General features: G+C 36.5%; 2 protein-coding genes and 1 long non-coding RNA gene across 8 annotated transcripts in view; 1 reads left to right on the top strand and 2 right to left on the bottom strand.

Moving 5' to 3' along the window:
- The window catches only part of LOC118743434 (amphiphysin), a 150,181-nt gene extending 148,643 nt beyond the window's left edge, over positions 1-1,538 (bottom strand). For 3 of the 4 annotated variants that reach the window (XM_036476092.1, XM_036476093.1, XM_036476094.1), the window contains exon 1: positions 945-1,538. In XM_036476092.1, the coding sequence (XP_036331985.1) occupies positions 945-1,013 (69 nt within the window). In that variant the 5' untranslated portion in view covers positions 1,014-1,538. The remainder of the gene's footprint in view (positions 1-944) is intronic. The other variant, XM_036476095.1, reaches the window with a different exon arrangement.
- A 3,375-nt stretch (positions 1,539-4,913) lies between these two features.
- LOC118743428 (acidic leucine-rich nuclear phosphoprotein 32 family member A) overlaps positions 4,914-17,521 on the bottom strand; it is a 51,788-nt gene continuing 39,180 nt past the window's right edge. For 2 of the 3 annotated variants that reach the window (XM_036476083.1, XM_036476084.1), the window contains exons 3-8: positions 11,539-11,702; positions 11,260-11,472; positions 11,108-11,190; positions 6,895-6,959; positions 6,575-6,809; positions 4,914-6,493 (exon numbers count right to left, since the gene is read on the bottom strand). In XM_036476083.1, coding sequence (XP_036331976.1) covers positions 6,447-6,493; positions 6,575-6,809; positions 6,895-6,959; positions 11,108-11,190; positions 11,260-11,472; positions 11,539-11,702 — 807 coding nt within the window. In that variant the 3' untranslated portion in view covers positions 4,914-6,446. Of the gene's footprint in view, positions 6,494-6,574; positions 6,810-6,894; positions 6,960-7,031; positions 7,407-11,107; positions 11,191-11,259; positions 11,473-11,538; positions 11,703-17,521 lie in introns of all 3 variants that reach the window. The other variant, XM_036476085.1, reaches the window with a different exon arrangement.
- Positions 12,700-13,887, top strand: LOC118743429. Its single transcript, XR_004993463.1, has 2 exons — positions 12,700-13,101; positions 13,164-13,887. It is a non-coding gene; the product is annotated as an uncharacterized LOC118743429 (long non-coding RNA).

Below are 17,521 nucleotides of genomic sequence, written 5' to 3'. Positions count from 1 at the left end.
TACTTGTTACGATGGTTTTAGATGAAAGTTGAAACTACACCGAAACGATTTTAAACTGAGTAGATATAATTAACTCCTACTAATTTTAACGGTTATTTTACATAGAAAACATTTTTATAATTTAAAACATAACGACGCTTAACACATCTTGTAAAACCTCTAAATATCTTACAAAATACATCTGAATCAAATTTATGTACCATCAAGAGGAGTGATTCCCAAAGTGGTCCAGGTGGACCTTCAGGGGTCCACGGGAGGCTGGACGGGGTCTACGTTGGCGTGCAAAAAATATGGGGGTCTATGAGTTGTAAGAGGGGGTCCACGAAAATTTACTTGATTTCGATAGTAAGGAACCAAAATGGTTGCTTTATAGCCTCTTTATTTAACTTTAATTTTGTTTAGTAGTGTATAGTGCTCTTGACGCACTGCAGCACTTACGTGCCAATACTTTGTTCCGGCAGTGGTCGACCCATATTTTAAATGAGAATTATTAACAGCATCATTTTGAATCTTGCTGCTATTATTTTGACCGTAACTATGCATGCATATCTGCATATGTATTTACAATAAACATCTGACAAAGAAACGCAAGGTGCGCATATCACAGCCAAAGCGATTTCTTCACTGCTTCCAGCTTGCCGACCAACGATTTCGTGCAGCAAGCCATTGCAAATTGTTTACTTCTCCAGCACTAAAAACTTTCAAAGTGCATACATATTTATGTACATATGTATATATATATGTATATGTATTTATTTGGAGTAGTTTGTTGACTATGCGGCAGGTCAAGGATATGCCACTGGAAGGGACCCGGTCACTGCACTGCTTTCGTATAAATTGCATCGAAAAAGTAAAAAATTATCTTGTTTGACGTTGATTTGTCTTATTTCATTCTTATTGCAAATGTACGCATTGCACACTTTATGCGAACGTCGGGTACTCACCTTTTCCTTGGCACGTCCAGCGTGTTTTTGTACGGATTTCGCCAGCATGGTTCCCTTATTTTCGGTCATGAACTATAGTGTCCACAAAATTTAAGACTTTCTGTCACTGTTTAATGCAAAACTCTGGAATCTTTTTCTCCGAACTAATTTATTTTACAATTTCGATATTGCTGTATGTACAACAATACACTGTCGAATAAGAAACGCAAGGAATTTTCAAAAACTACCTTCGTCTTGTTTGAAAATGTTGTAATTTGGCACTTGTTTTTGTAAATTTCGAGCTGCAATATGCGCTAAATCCACGCCCACCACAAAATATGCGTCGAAATGGATATCGTAAAACCTTTCGAGAAGTGCACTTTCAGAGATTTTGCAAACACTTGCTTTTGTTATTGTTTATGCCACGTTCGTGTCAATTTTATTTCAGGTAAATAAAAATCCTGTGCTCACAGTGGCACCAACCACCAAAACAAAACAGAAGAAATTAAATAGTAGAATTAATGGCGTTGAAATTTCGCGGACGCGTGCGAATGCAAGACAATAAACAAGTGAATGAATTCGATTCGAGCGGTGAACTAAAATTCCAATAAGATTTTTGAGGCTGCTGTTGTTCAAACTGAGTGCAGAGCACGGTTGCCGAGTCGCAGTTTTTTTCACCAAAATGACCCTCGAAAATCTCCCGAAACCATATTCTGTGAAGAACATTTTCCAAATAAGAAAGAAGGTAAGTGCACAAGGGAAATTCAAACAAATTGATGGCGGAGGCACAACAGCAAGAAACTGCACTAAAAAATAATACGAACTGTGACAATCAGAGCTCGGAAAATGTACAACAAACACATCATTTTAATAATCAGAACGATTTCGCCGTAAAATTAGTTGCTGTGGTACACCATCTCGCACGAATTTTCCTTTATAACTCAATATCATATTTTCAGATCGCTTGTTGTTAACTTCAGTCTTAAATTATCCCTATAAAAACCTTTATTTAGTAATAAAATTCATACAAGTGGCTAAACTAACAAAATTCGTTGTATCACTATATATATATATATATATATATATATAGGCGCCCGCGACCTGCACCGTCCTGCATTAGATGAACTATTTTGATTATTTTTGTGAATTTGATTTCCAAGCTGTGATGAATAAAAATGTTGTTGGGATATGGAATTATTCTGTAAAATTTGGTAGAATTTTGTGGAAATGGCAATACTAGTGCGAAAAGACAAAAACAGTAAAAGTTGCAATGGGAGAAGAGCGCAGCTGTCAGTGATAAGCTTTTGTAGAAAAAGCGATGTGTGGAGACTTTGAAGGTAAAGTATTGCCAGAACGAATTTTGCGTGGCTACAATCTTTTTCTAATAACAGATTAGGAAGTTAAGCTCAAAAATTAAGATAATCTACTTATAAGTAAACCTAGTATCAAGGCGAATTTATACAAGGTGGTGTTGTAAAATCAGCTGATTTCTTCGCCTTAAATGTACTATGCTTTTGCTTTTACTGATTTGACAGCACACCCATCAAGAGCAAAAATAAAATACTTGTAAACTTTGGGGGGAATTGAGATTTGACATAACATCCTCCATACAAAATATATATGGTTGTCGTTGTTGTAATATAAATTCGCCACCTTGTATAAATTGCCCTTGCCTAGTATAAGTTTGCGCCAGTTCGTAAATCCAATACCAAGACGAATTTATACAGGGTGGTGTTACTGGCGAATTTAGATTTTCGACGCTGTCCTTCTGAATGTCAAAATGGTGTGTTTGTTGTAATATGAATTCGCCTTGTTTACCACAAACACATAATTTTGACATTCAGGAGGACCGCAGCGAAAGTCTAAATTCACCAGTAACACCACCTTGTATATATTCGCCTTGTGCAATACTGCAAAAAACAGTACAGAGCGAATTTACTAAGGTGATGGTAGCCGTATATAAGTAAAAAATTACACTAACAAATTATACTCCGATATTCCTACTGTCATTGGTATGAATTACAACTAACCCATCATTTTGACATAATGCTTTTAACGGCGAAAAATTCAGATTCACCGGTAACCCCACCTTATTAAATTCTCCTTGCCCTAAACTAGAGATGGGAGCGGGATAGCGGATCCCGCGAACCCACGGTACTGATTTAAAATTGGCCGGGATGGGCGGTATCGGGAACATCTGTGAAAATATGGCGGGCGGGACGGGACCAAAATCCTTTCCCGACACTCCCGATAAAACCGCAACCCCTGCAAATTCACAAAATCTTCCTTAAAAAAGATGTTTGAAATATGCACTTTTAATATTTTATTGAGACGAAAAAGAAAAAAAATTATAGGAAGATGACATATCTTTCATTATTATTTAAAATTAATATGAAAGACATGAACATTGTTGTGAAACACACGTTGAAATCTCAACCGCTCGTTTCAATTTGTTGTCCGTGTGTAGCCTGCTTTAGAGATAGATATCGGGGCCCACGGGACCCGCGGTACAATTCTGAAAAATGTCGGGATGGGCGGGTTCGGAACTTAAAAATCGAATTTCGGGACGGTCGGGGTCGGGATTAAATATTTAGTCCCGTGCCCGTCTCTACCCTCAACAGTCTATAACTGCGGGATCTCGCATGCGTCATCACGCAAGCGGGATTTTCCAGCAAGTGAAGAGGGCCGGTAAGAAAAATGTACGCGCATAAAATACAAGAACGCGACATTGTATTTGTAGCTGGTTTTGAGAAAAAGTTGAGTTTGCGAAAGCGGGTTCGTCAGCTGATACATCACAAGCACCATTATTTTACCGGCCGTCCTCCTGTGCTGGAAAATCTCGCTTGCGTGACGACGCATGCGAAATTCCGCACGTGCAGACCGCAAAAAGTACCGCGCAATGATTTTGTGAGGATTGGGGGCTCTACATATAACTAACTTCGTTATGCAAATAAGCATGCAGATTCTCTGTTTTTGTTAAAGCAAGTAATATAAATTGTTTTTCATAACTGGATTTAATTATAAAATTCGCATCACTCGAAAAGAACAAAATAAAAAATTGGAGTTGCCACCTGTTTGAAAATTTCAGTTTAATTAAATATTGCAATATGGGTATCAGAACAGAGAGGTTTAGGAAAGTTTACTAGTTCACACAACACTAGGTTCTACGTAACCGGAACGACCCAGATTTATATCTTGTCAAGGACTTTGTCTCACTGCAGCAACACTCCCCAAAAACTCTGGGGGAATTTGTATGCTGCTACAACAGGAAAGTTTACTGCCGAATATATTTTTAAGGAGGGTTGCCACCTGACTGATATAAATACTCGAGTTTAAAATGTATAAATTAAATTTCGAGGAGAAAGCTGATATTTAACCTAATTTCTAAGTACCTTCGAAAATATATTTACTATATTTGGAAAAGCTCACTTCACAAAGCTCTTTATTTATTTTATTTTTTGGCTGCGTTTCTTTATACATTCCGGATAATCCCATTTCACAGCCGGAATAAACAGAATGCGTTTGAAATATACGCCAACATATCATCAGGAACGTTCTAAAGAATAAATAAACAAAAAAGTTTATTCCAAACATTCAGAATGAATAAAGAAATGCAGCCTTTATGAATGAGACCATAAAGTCTTGCGGGAGTAAACACTAAAATACTTTTAAGACGCAGTGATGGACGCCTGGTATTGTTATGGCATGAAAAACACTCGGACGTTTGCCATTGCCTGCCGAGGGACGACCGCTGACCCTTTTTTTATTTTTTGCGATGTTGCTTTGACCAGGGTTTGAACCCAGGTGCTGCGGAGTGGAAGCGCGCACTGCTTACCACTACACCACAGCGGCCATCAATTATAGTTTAGAAATGAGAGACTGTACTTTGGCCTGATGTATTTCTGAACACAGCTCAGTCTTGTATGTATAACTTCCTTGACTGACTCCACATTATCGAATTTATCCATCTCGCTCTCAAGTAAAACAAACTTTATTTAAAATGACTTTATTTTTTATTTCGGTCAAATAATACAGTTTGTCCTGTGTCGAAAATTCTCTCATTGCTATATGAAAATGTCTTAAGAGTATAAAATTAGTACTTGCATATGCTTGGTTTCAACATCAACTTCAGCACTTTAGAAAATGTGCCAGCGGATGCAAAGGATATAGTGGCAGGAATGGAGGTTAAAAATAAAAATATTAATATGGTAGGGCTTAAGGTTGCGAAAAGAAATTGTGGTAACGGAAAAGAAAGTCTTGATGGAAAAAAAAATTCGTGCTGAACAATTAAAAAATCAATCGCAATTTTCAAAAATTATGTATTGTAAATAGACCAAAAATATAACCGGGATCTTGTAATAAATGTGCGAAGTTTTACAATTTTAAGATACACAATGCACACTGGCTGTTAGGTTGCATAAATCAATGAATATTTAATCAATGCAAAAGAACAATAATTTGTATGCACGAGTGTATATGTATATAAGAAGTCCTATGCGTTGTGTCACAAATGAAAACTTTGAAAACATCTCTTAAGAAAGTAGCGTTTATGCCTTCCGCTGCGTGTTGTTGGTATGTATATTAATAAACTTACTGTATAAGTAACTAATTAATGCTACTAAACAATAAACAATTTTTTTTTTTTATTAATATGTAGGTCGGCTGATGGTATTTGTTGCCCGGATATTTTTTGATTTACTTTCACTTGATTTTTTTGCATTAAAAGGTTTGAGGCGCCAACACACAATCATTAATTATTTGTTTGCGAACGCAATACAAATTGCGCTTTCGACATTTGCTGACGCCTTACGAGTATATACGGTAGTTGGTGTTTCCAGTTGCACATCATAAAATCTCCCTTTTAAGCAGTTGTTGCACGTTTTGCTTAAATTTTTTATACATGTATTTTTCTTCCTTATATAGGCCATGCTTAAAATAATCGCTATTATAACCTTTATGTAATTATTATGTACTCTTTTCTTACTAACTCAGATGTTTTGCGCCATGCCGATGTTTTTCTACTCTTTCCAATCTTAAAAATCTAACTCCTTTTAATTTTATCATCTCATAACTGCTTTTCGATGGATTACTTGGTGCGCTCGGCATTATCGTTAGTTTGCTTGGCTGCCCCTGCTTTATACCTATATATTTTTTGCGCCACCAAAGTGCTTCAATGTAAGTATATGTTGGTCTGAATTTAGTTGGCTGTTATCCTTATAGATTTGTTGCGGTAGTAGTGTGTGTGTGGCTGTTGCTATTTCTTGCAAAACTTTAGTGTTTTTAATAATATTAATGGGTGTGTGTTTACAATATTTATTGTATTACTTGATCTATGTATACTTTTTCTGTTTGTTTTGTTTGCGCTTTTCTTTAATAGATATATAAACTGATAGGGAAATGTTTGTTGTTGTTTCTGTTTAAATGTATCATTTTTGTTTTGTTAAATTAAAATAGTAGAAAAAACGTTAATTGGAGTTTTGTAAACAAATGCTACGATGATGCGTCGCCATTATAAAGCACTTTTTAACCGTCGTGCTTTCTTTTCTTTCCTCGTGCCTGGGTTTCTTCTTCTGCGAGATTATAGAAACGAAAGTAAATTTAGAATCAAAATTTTTTTCACCCATTTAGCACATTTGGCTAAGACCACTCACCACCAGCCTCCTCAGCGGCGTCTTTGTTGTCTGCTTCAGCTGCATCTGCGGCTTTTGCGGCGGCGGAGTTTGATGATGATTTTTCCTTGCCTGCAGCTGCCTTGGCAGACGACACATTGCCTTCACCATCCCCGTCTCCATCGCTATCATCCTCATCGGTGTCTTCGTCATCATCTTCGACTGCGTTCTCTTCGTCCCATTCGGAATTATCCTCTTCCAGATCTTCATTGTATACCTATTGGGCATAAATAAGGGAAAAATTTATATATGTACATATCAGACATTTTGGTTATTTTATATTTTTCACTATTAAAACTCACCTCCGATAACGAGACATCGGATGTGGATACGTAGGAGCTGCCGTAATCCTCCTCATCGCAGGAATCTGTAATAAAGAGAATGTAAATTTGTTAATTAATTAATTGAAACATGTTCCGCAATGTCTTTAAATGCTTACAAAAAGTGGCATTCGCTAGATTCAAAATCGCTAAAAACCAATAAAGGATAATAGCAAAGGGCAAGGGAGGTGCAATAGCTGCATCAGCGTCTGTGTTGTTGTCAGGGCCGTCACCTGCTGCTGGCTTGGCCACTGTTACATCTGGGCACTTAGACGACGACATTGACAGTTTATCACAGTTAGAATTGCCCGTAGCATCTTTTAACTTAATTTCCTTCAACAACTCATCTAAATCATCGACTTCGTCATCAGTTTTGTGCTTATTTGTAGTGACTGTACCTGCCAGCTGTTTCTTCGCATTTACCCGCCTCTCAAACTCTTCCAACTCATCCAAATCAATTTCAATACCATTTAAACAAAACGCATTTTGTTTGTCTGAAAAGGTTGGGAGTTGGGGGTGAGTTTTCTTGGCTAAATGGATTGTTTAGTTTTTAGTAACTCGTCCATAACTAACTATAATATGAGTTTGGTGAAAAAGAGGCTGACTTCCAAAACGTATCAATACAATGTTTGGATACTGTTATACTGCGGTATTCAAACTGTTTGTATATGCAGAGTTGCGTTACATTGCAACCGTATACATTGCATATTTTAAATATTCGATATAGCAATGAGCAATTTTTCTGAATTTTCCATTTTTAAAACACCAATGGTAACCAATAACAAACGAAGCATCAATCAACCTTCTTTCTGATGCGCTGATTGCTCTAGCGATGCGTTTCAATAACTTTTCGCAAGCGTTTTGGAAGAGTATACATTGTGAATATTTTGTAGTTCGGCGTTATGGAACATTATACATACTTTGTACGTATGCAAAGTAATTGACGTCTTGGAAGACAGCCAGAATGTGTGCAGAGCTATGAAAATCAGTATAAGAGAGACCCCATTATTAAAAGTATGACACATATTTAATACCATGAACTAAACCGTTTGTGCTCTACTAGCCTTCGCCTTGGGATCAGCTCGCCAGGTATTCTCTTCTAACGTTATCCTTTGCAATGTAACAGAAATGGAAATAAATAGCGCCACTGCACCAACGCATTTTCCACTTTATTGATGTGGTGGTATAACATGTCATGTGTAAAATGACGTTGAGCAATACCACCAGCTCCGTCAGAATTGGGAAAGACCTCTCCGAGCCGTTCGCCGCAAAACGGGGTTTCAGACAGGGGACACCCTTTCATGTGACTTCTTTAATCTGATGTTGGAGAAGATAATAAGAGCTGCAGAACTGAACCGCTCAGGAACAATTTACTACAAGAGCGTGCAATTGCTGGCTTATGCCGATGACATCGACATCATCGGTAACAAAAACCGCGAAGTCTGTTCTGCCTTTTCCAAGTTGGATAGGGAAGCAAAGCGAATGGGTCTGGTGGTAAACGAGGACAAGACGAAGTATCTCCTGTCATCAAACAAACAGTCAGCACATTCGCGCCTTGGCACTCACGTCACTGTTGACAGTTACAATTTCGAGAAAGTAGAGAATTTCGTTTACTTGGGAACCAGCATTAACACCGATAATAATGTCAGCATTGAAATCCAACGTAGAATCACTCTTGCCAACAAGTGCTACTTTGGACTGAGTAGGCAATTCAGGAGTAAAGTCCTCTCTCGACGTACGAAAACCACGCTCTATAAGTCACTCATCATGCCCGTGCTGGTATATGGCGCAGAAGCATGGACAATGACAACATCCGATGAGGCGGCTCTTGGAGTATTCGAGAGAAAGATTTTGCGGAAGATTTACGGGCCTTTACGCGTTGGCGACGGCGAGTACCGCAGACGATGGAACGATGAGCTGTATGAGCTTTACAACGACATAATGCAGCGAATTAAAATACAGCGGCTCCGCTGGCTTGGCCATGTCGTTCGAATGGACACCGACGCTCCAGCTCTGAAAGTATTCAACTCGGAACCCGCTGGTGGTAGCAGAAGAAGAGGGAGGCCCCCACTGCGATGGAAAGATCAGGTGGAGAAGAACTTGGCTTCACTTGGCGTCAGTTGGCACAGAGGGGAAACGACTGTCGTGCTTTGCTGAACTCGGCCAAAATCGCTTAGGCGGTTACAGCGCCAAAAAAGAAGAAGAAGGTATAACATGTTCCGTATTTTAGCCGTTCAACTTTACTAATGGCCGGCTTTTGTGAATTTTTTTTGGTTGAAGCCGTTTCGCATTTTTTTCCAAAGCAGGTATGTCTGTTCGAAACTTTTTTATTTTTTTTTTATTACTAAAGTTGAATGGGCTATAAAATTGTACTCCCGAAAATTTGTAATTAAAAAAATTTGTACAGATGAAATTTTTTCAATTATCGCCAGTTTTGCACGAAGTCTGAAACTTTCATTTATATGGTTTATGTTTTTGAGTGAACCCAAGGCATAACAAGGTAGAAGTGATTTCGACATTCACACAATTCAAAATTTTAATGTTTTAATTTCAATTTTTAATTTTGAGCTGTGCGACTGATTTTAAATACATACATACAAAAATAAAATGAAAAGGTATTACGAGCGGTGCGCTCTGTGTGGCAAGAGCCAGGACAACAAAATTGTGCGTTATTTTAAACCTCCTCAAATGCTCCGCGAACACCATGATACAATTTCTTTCCACTAAATTTACCGCTTTAGATCACCATTTACTGCTATAAATTCGACGTTCTGGTTCTTAACATCCCTTTTCCTTTTTTCATAATGCCATGTGAAAAGAGTCGTGTTTTTATTTTTCATACATAGCTGGATTTATCATACGGAAATTAAGCATTACTGAATATAAAGAGAAAATCTCCCACTCATATACATGGATAGACCAAATTTGAAATGGTGGTATGATAAAACCTGAACCAGAATTCGTTGTGGACATAAAGAAACTGCAAGTAATTTTTAATAAATTTAATGGAAAAGAAATTTCGCATTGCAAAAATTTAATAGCTGAATTATTGAAGTTAAGTTCCGATGTAAATTTAGAAGAAAGAATCAAACAAAATTTTTTTAAATGTCGAATATACTCTAGAATTAAGTATTTGAATAAAAAAATAAATGCTCAAAAACATTGGGCTAATAAAAACAAGAAAATTGCCAAAACGGTTTTATAAATAATTGTGTTTCATTTAGTGTGTAATATTGAGTAAGTATGCATTTCCACATTTACATACATTAAACGAAAATACGAAAACTAAAATGAAGCCGATTTTAATGTGATTTTAAATATTTTCATATTTACAAAAACTTTCGTTTCATAGATATTGAATTTTATCAAATATGGTGCATGCATAACAAAGGGTTAATTTCTTTGTTTACGTTTTTTGACATTACAGTCAGGTATGAGAGAGCTGGACTGAATTGTCACTTCTACCTTGTTGAATATGCCTTGAGTGAACCATATTTATATATATAAATAAATAATATTCCAAAAAATCTGATAAACCTGAAAATATCAACATCTGAGTGCTGTATCTAATCATTTGCCGGGGAACTGTACATATCACTAATTTGCTGCAACAAATTTCATAGCTGTATCGCGTAACAATACCTTATTAAAAGAAAATTGCGGTATTCACAACGGTGTCGTAAGTTTCGTATTGTTGAGTAAAGTGTAACGTTTAAAGCCGTTTTTTTCGATTTTTTGGTTTTATTTTTTGACACTCTTGCAACCAACGGCTCAGGAAAAAGAAATTGGGCTTCGGCCGGTATCTATTTGCATCAAAATCAGTCCAGACGTTTCAACGAGAAGTATCTAACGTACAAAGCCATTTACTCATAAACTAGCCTAGTATTTGGTCGACCTTCGACTTTAGGTCTTGAACGTGTCACACAATTGAGGGGACCTACAGGTAACATCGTCTCCGAAAGACAGCTGGGTTTTTATGAAAAGTTCTTTCATGGCAAAAATACACTTGCAGATTTTCCACTTAAATATCACGCCAGGGTCATACCGAGTGGTAGCACGCACCACAAATCAAACCAGCTGTGCCTATCTTCGTTTTTGAGATTACACAAATAGATGCATGTTTGAAAAAAAAAATGCAACGGCTTTACGAAAGTTCTTAGGGTGGGTATGCTACTATATAAATGACAGCACTCACCTTCCTCATCACCATCATCGTTTCCGTTAACCTCATCATCATCATCGCCCTCAGAGGGTGCTTCGACATCATTCGCATCAAAGCTGAAATAATTAACAGTTTTAAACATATCTAGTAACATTAACCATAATAATCCCATTATCCTAACTTACCCATCGAGAAATTTCAGAGATTTCAGCATTTCAAAGATTTTTTCACGGTAGTTCTCAATTTGCGTTGCTTCATTATTGAACAAGTCCAAAACGGCGAGATGTTTGAATTCTTCCAGTGGTTTCAATGTTTCCAGATCCTTAATTTTATTGCCCGACAGGTTGAGATATTGTAATTTGGGACTTGTTGTCAAGTAGTTGAGGCCGTTTGATATTCTAAAGACAAATAATGGTTTTCATTTAAATTATCTTTTACTAATTATTGCATTAATATAAAATTACCTGTTGTCTGAAAGCTCGAGTTTCTTCAGATTGGGCAACTTGGGGAAACCTTTTAATGTGGTTAAACCAACATTAATTAAACTCAATGATTCGAGCGCAGTGTACTCATCTGTAAGGCCAACAATACTTGTACTCCGGCAATTATCCAGATTCAATTCTGTGATCTACAATAGTTCAAAATAATTTAAGGATTAGCTTGATACTTGATGCAATAAAAATGGTAATTTAGAAGTTACAACCGCCATATAATCGGTGTATACGTATGTAGAATTCAAGATCTTTTGAAGGCCCTAATTGCATAGGAATGTTTATTTTTCTTAAATATTTCAAGATTTAAAAAAAAAAAGTTTGTATTGTATATACACAAATATTCTCCAACGTTTGATGAACCCTTTATTCACAAGTTGAGTCACCATCTGCGATATTTGAGGAATATTTGAGAAATTTTTAACAACTATGGCAGCGCTTATATTTTATTTGCAAAAGTGTTGATCTGGTGAAAAATATGTTCAAGATATTAGCTTTGTTTCTTTGCTTTTCTAGCAGATAATTATAAGGACGATTAAGGATGGAATAAATGACACCCTCCGAGAGCGAAATATAGAAATAGTTACAATGTACTAGCAGCAATTAGCAGGAGGCCAAAAAAGAAAAGCGTAATAACGAGAGAGAGCTCCTGGTTTCTAATAAATTTTTGGTTTAAGAAACGCCGTTGTTTTTCCTTTCAGGAAACTTTAACAAATCTCAAAAAAAAATGTCGTCAAATTTTTCAACTTACAAATGTACAAATCGTGTGATCCCTGCTTAAGGAACATACTATAAGCGAAAGCTTCATACCTACATATCGCAAAAGAATTAATTGAAACATTAAATTTTGTGGGAAACAGCAATCTAATTTTGATCAATTCATATCATTTTTGGGAAATTTACACCCCTAATGCGAATGTCGACTGGCAGTATATCAACGGCTATTAGTTATTTGAATTTTTTGAATTATGACACTATTGAAGTAAATGAGCGATATGTACATATGTAACATACATATGTCGGCGACGAAAAAGCACCAACATAAAATAGTAAATAGAGACGCGCACTGTTATTTACAGCAGTGTTTCCGTTCCTTCCTGGCGTTTCACAAACATTTCTATTGAAACGGAAGGGAATGCTGACGTTTCTTCCACACAGCGTTGCATTGAGCCAGCCAACGAAAAATTTATTTGAGAAACAAATGGAATGACGAAAGTGATGATTTTCGCCAATTCAGCTCCAACTAGCCCCAATACAGCGGGCGCAACAAAGATGAAACTAGTTGCATTCGAGCAAGCGTTCATAAATGATCGACCGACCGCATATAGTGCGTCGCGTTGTGAGTGTGTGAACGCAAAAAAAAAAAAAGAAGCAGGGAAAACGATACGAAAATACAAAGGAGAAAAATCGATATGTCAAGAAACTGGTTGAAAGTTTCTTGGAATAATTAAACAATTGTACGAAATGTGTGATGATGTCCTTTAGGCTTAATACACCGATAAATGCGCAAGAACTTGCAATGCCTGTTTGCATAAGGTAACAACAAAGGTGGCTAATGCTTTGGTAATAGATAGGAGCGTTTATGTAATTCGAGACAGGTGTCAACAAAACACAAGATGGCAGCGAATATGGGGTACACGGCGAATTGCGTAGATGAGCGAGAATGGACGAAATCGTGAGATACATACAGAACGGAAAGCAAGCAAAACGGAACTATTCAAAATCAAGAAATGACAAGCAAGGGCGATACAACAATAACAACGCTAATCAAATGTTAAACGTGCAACAGACGGTGGCGGGTCGTCACTTCTTATAATACACAAAATTATACATACATACGTACCTATTTGCACATATTGCCTACATATTTGCTGCTACATTTCACCCAAAGCAAATTCTACCACCAGTAGCTATGCTATGAATTAAGAATTAGCGAAGCTAAGCCGCCTGCTGGTTTGCCGTCACTTTCTCCACATTGAGGTAGATAAGTAATACGGTTTTGCTTGGAAAGTTCAGTCGTTTTGATGAACAAATATCAGCATTTGCATAAATGCGACACCCTTAGCTAGTAATCGAAGGAAGCTTTATTGAGGCACAAGGGGCCCACGAGAATGCTGGTAAAAAAACTTCCCGCACATATGTAGCGAAATTGACATTGATCATTGAGCTTCATGCCTTATAGTTCCATTTGTCAAGAGCATTGGAAACGCAAATTAGTAGTAGTAGTATGTACATATGCACCCAGCAAACACAGTCTCTCTTAATGTTAGGGAAACATTGTATTTTAGTAGAATTCTAATAAAGTCTCTAATATATCTCGAATCGAAAATCCACTATTTTGTAGCCTATTTCCACCAACGGCTTAACTGCAGTTAACAGCTCAGATAAGTTCCACGAATTTTAACATTGGGTGATCGGTAAGGTTAATCTCTTACTTTTTGCTCCTTTACCCCCTTAGAGTGGTAATCTCCTTATTCCAGTAGGCATAAAATGCAGTTATGGCTTGGTGGAAATGAGAATGAGTGTAAATACACCAACTATAATTCATCGTTGGAAAACGATTGGCTATCTAAACTTTTCCTCTATATGGAGAACAAAGTCCCTTTTTGTAGAGAATGCTATTATTGACAGTTTCTCTAATCGCCTTCTAATCATCTATCTTGGAGAAACACTTTAGAATTCGAATCGTTTTCTAACCAAAATGTTTGTTGGGTAGTAAGTATGTATGTATGTTATGTCGGACTTTCCGGTTGTAACGAACCTTTGCACATACATTCCTCTGTATTTAGCTACACAATTAATTTGGTTTGGGGAAAAACACGAATGAAAAATATGAGCCAAATGCACTGAGGCTAACTTAGATTCGATATATTGCATTCAAAATTACACATCGCTACCTTAATTCACAAAGGCCCTAACCAAAACTTTTTTTCGAAACTGCGTTTTTCACAGATTTTGGTAGGAGTTATTAAAGTACACATTCAATACAATTTTTAAGGCTGCGTTTTTGCGTATTTGGAAAGCCCGTATTTACGGTCCGATTGGTTTCTTATTTAGAAAGCATATTACTTAAATAGAAATAAATAACTCCACAAACAATTTAGCCGTTAGATGCAGCGTGGTAGATTTTTTTTATTTGTCGCTAATAAAAGCTTGCGTTAAAAAATTGTTGGTTAGGGCCTTGGTAAATTAAGGTAACGATATGTATATACATTAGGGCGGGTAGATTTTTTTTATTTAAAATCGTATAGCAAAAACGTAAACTACATAAAATTCTAAGAAAATTCTCTGAAGAAACCTTTTACTAAAATAAAATCCTAATAAGCGCCTCTCGACTTGAAAATTTATATGGCCGCCTTTGCCAAAAAAATAAATGTTAGAAAAAATAGGTTTTTCAAAAAGAAATCGAATTTTCTGAATAAAATTGTTTAGTAAGGTAGTTCTTTTGCACTTTATATTTTTTCTACTCAAAATTTTTTTTCATAAAAAAAATATTCACCCAAGTACGCAAATCAAAGGAGATGCAAATTGGGGTTCAACTGCTTTTTTGATAATTGAATATTTTGATTAGTCTCAAAACAAAACCTGTATTGCATAAACTATAATAAATATAATAAAACATAATATATTTCAAAAAAAAAAAAGAAAATAATTTTAGCGAAAGAGGAAAAAAATTTTCAAGTCGAGAGGCGCGGATTAGGGTTTGATTTTAGACCCATGGTTTCTTCAGAGAATTTTCTTAGATTTTTATTTTATTTTTTTCATCCATACAAATCAACCCGCCCTAATATACATACATATAGTATGTACATAGAAGTTTCTCCCGAATTCTCCACTAAACGTTGCAAGTTAATATCCCAGCAATGCGCTTTTGTCACAAATACAGCCCTGATTGATACTAATTTTATTTTCATTGATCTATGAGTACAGGAACTTAGCCTGTTACCGTTCCCAGAGCTGCATTCGGTTAGATTTATGACTTTAGACGCCAAAAGTAAGTTGATGCGATGGTGACAGGACATCAGAAGGGTTCTAGGTTTTTTTTTGTTTTAAATCTGTAGGTCTATAGCAAGGTGTATGAAACAAGGTGGTGTTAGCCGTATATAAGTGAAAAATTACACTAACAAATTATACGCAGATATCCATACTGTCATTGGTATAAGTTACAACAAACACATCATTTTGACGTAATGCTCTCCACGGCGAAAAACTCAGCTGTCGCCCCAACAATTTGCAATTTGAAAAGGCCCCTCCTTCAAGCGGCCTTCTGGATTACGTCCTACAAATCCTTCTGCCTCTTGACTCTCCGGAAGCCTACTGGAAGGGCTTACAGCTCCTGAAATCATCTGCTGAGAAGTTTGAGCAATAAAATTAAAAAAGCAGTAAAACTATCGTACAATATTTGCTGTAAAATTTTTCATTTGCCTTGCAGTACCCCATACCTGCTGCAGTCCAGAGCAGAGATAGGCGGGGAACTGACGGTACTAATTTTGAAATTGCTGTGATGGACGGTATCGGGAAGATGTTTAAAATTAAACTATAAAAAAAAATAATTCCGAAAAACCTTGAACGTAGAATATTCGAGAAACATATTCAAGTATATTATCATCCGACTTCAAAAAAGGAGGAGGCTATAAATTCGTGGGAATATTTTGTTAAAATAAATATCAAAGCCATATGAATTTTCTTTAATAAAAGATATCGCGACCCACGTGACCCAGATGAAAATCGTCGGGATGGGAGGGTTCCGCACCTAAAAAGTATTTTGCCATATGTCAGCTAGGCCCTAAGTTTAAAATGAGGAGAATGCGAATTTTAGAGAAGGACTTCGCGTCACTTGGCATTTTTTTACCTCGCTTATATTAGCTTGTTTTGACTTTGTCTAATGCTTTTCTTCTTCTTCTTATTTGGCGCTGTAATCACCTAAGAAATTTTGCCGAGTTCAACAAAGCACACCAGTCGTTTCATTTCTGTGCCAACCGACGCCAATTGGTTAAGAAGAAATCTATTCGCTGAGACGTGCCTTTAGCAACTGGTATGGTTTTAAAAAAATCTCAAGGGAATTTCGTGCAGTTTGCCAGCTTTTACACTACATACATAAATGATCATGAATGCTGTTATCGCTACTAACATCTCATTAAAAAAAAAATATGGTATACTGTTGGCTTAGGGCCGTTTTCACCATGTCTAGTTAATTCTAACTCCCAGTTAAACATCTTTATCGACGTTATCGATACCCATCATATAACATGTGATCGATAAAGCAGTGGATGTGCTTAACTGAAGGATGTACCTCCAGTTAGCGTTAACTAGACATGGTGCAAACGGCCCTTAGAGCGAAAAGTTGCTAAGGCTACTTTTTGTGAAAACTCATATTTTGGCATAAGACACAGGTGAAATTAAAAATGCTTAGTTTCCAAAATGATTAAGATATGTACTGGTTTTATTTGTCCGGTGAAAGGCGAATTTGTTAAGTCCAATAGAGGAAAAGAAAATTCGATAGGGTCAAAACAATAGGTATGGAGTCTTTTACTTAACACCAACTCCTGATTTTTTTGGAGTTTTGCTACATTTTCAGCACGCAAAATGTTATATTAAAAAAGTTGTAAAATACTTTTGAAAATGGACTTCGCAACTTTTCACTCTAAGTCTACGATATGCCATGCAGTGTTGCCAGAGAAAGTCCCCTAAAAATCTTAATTTTTTCCAAAAAAAAATTTCAAAATAAGATTTTAAAGCTAAAAAAAAATCTTTTCGATCCTTTTTTATTTTATATAAATTGGGAGCGAGATTTTGCAAGTTTTGACCGACTTCAAAAAAAGGAGGAGGTTATCAATTCGGGTGAATATTTTTTTTATGTACATATTCATGTTACCGAATAACTTTGGACCGCGTGAACCGATTTCGATAATTCGTTTTTATCAAGGGTGGCCCCTTACTAATTTGGTTTAGATCC

This window comes from Rhagoletis pomonella, unplaced genomic scaffold (assembly GCF_013731165.1).
Source record: "Rhagoletis pomonella isolate Grant_MI unplaced genomic scaffold, Rhpom_1.0 Rhpom_scaffold_00007, whole genome shotgun sequence".
Classification (NCBI taxonomy): Eukaryota; Metazoa; Arthropoda; class Insecta; order Diptera; family Tephritidae; genus Rhagoletis; species Rhagoletis pomonella.
This window is presented reverse-complemented; position numbering and strand designations above follow the sequence as displayed.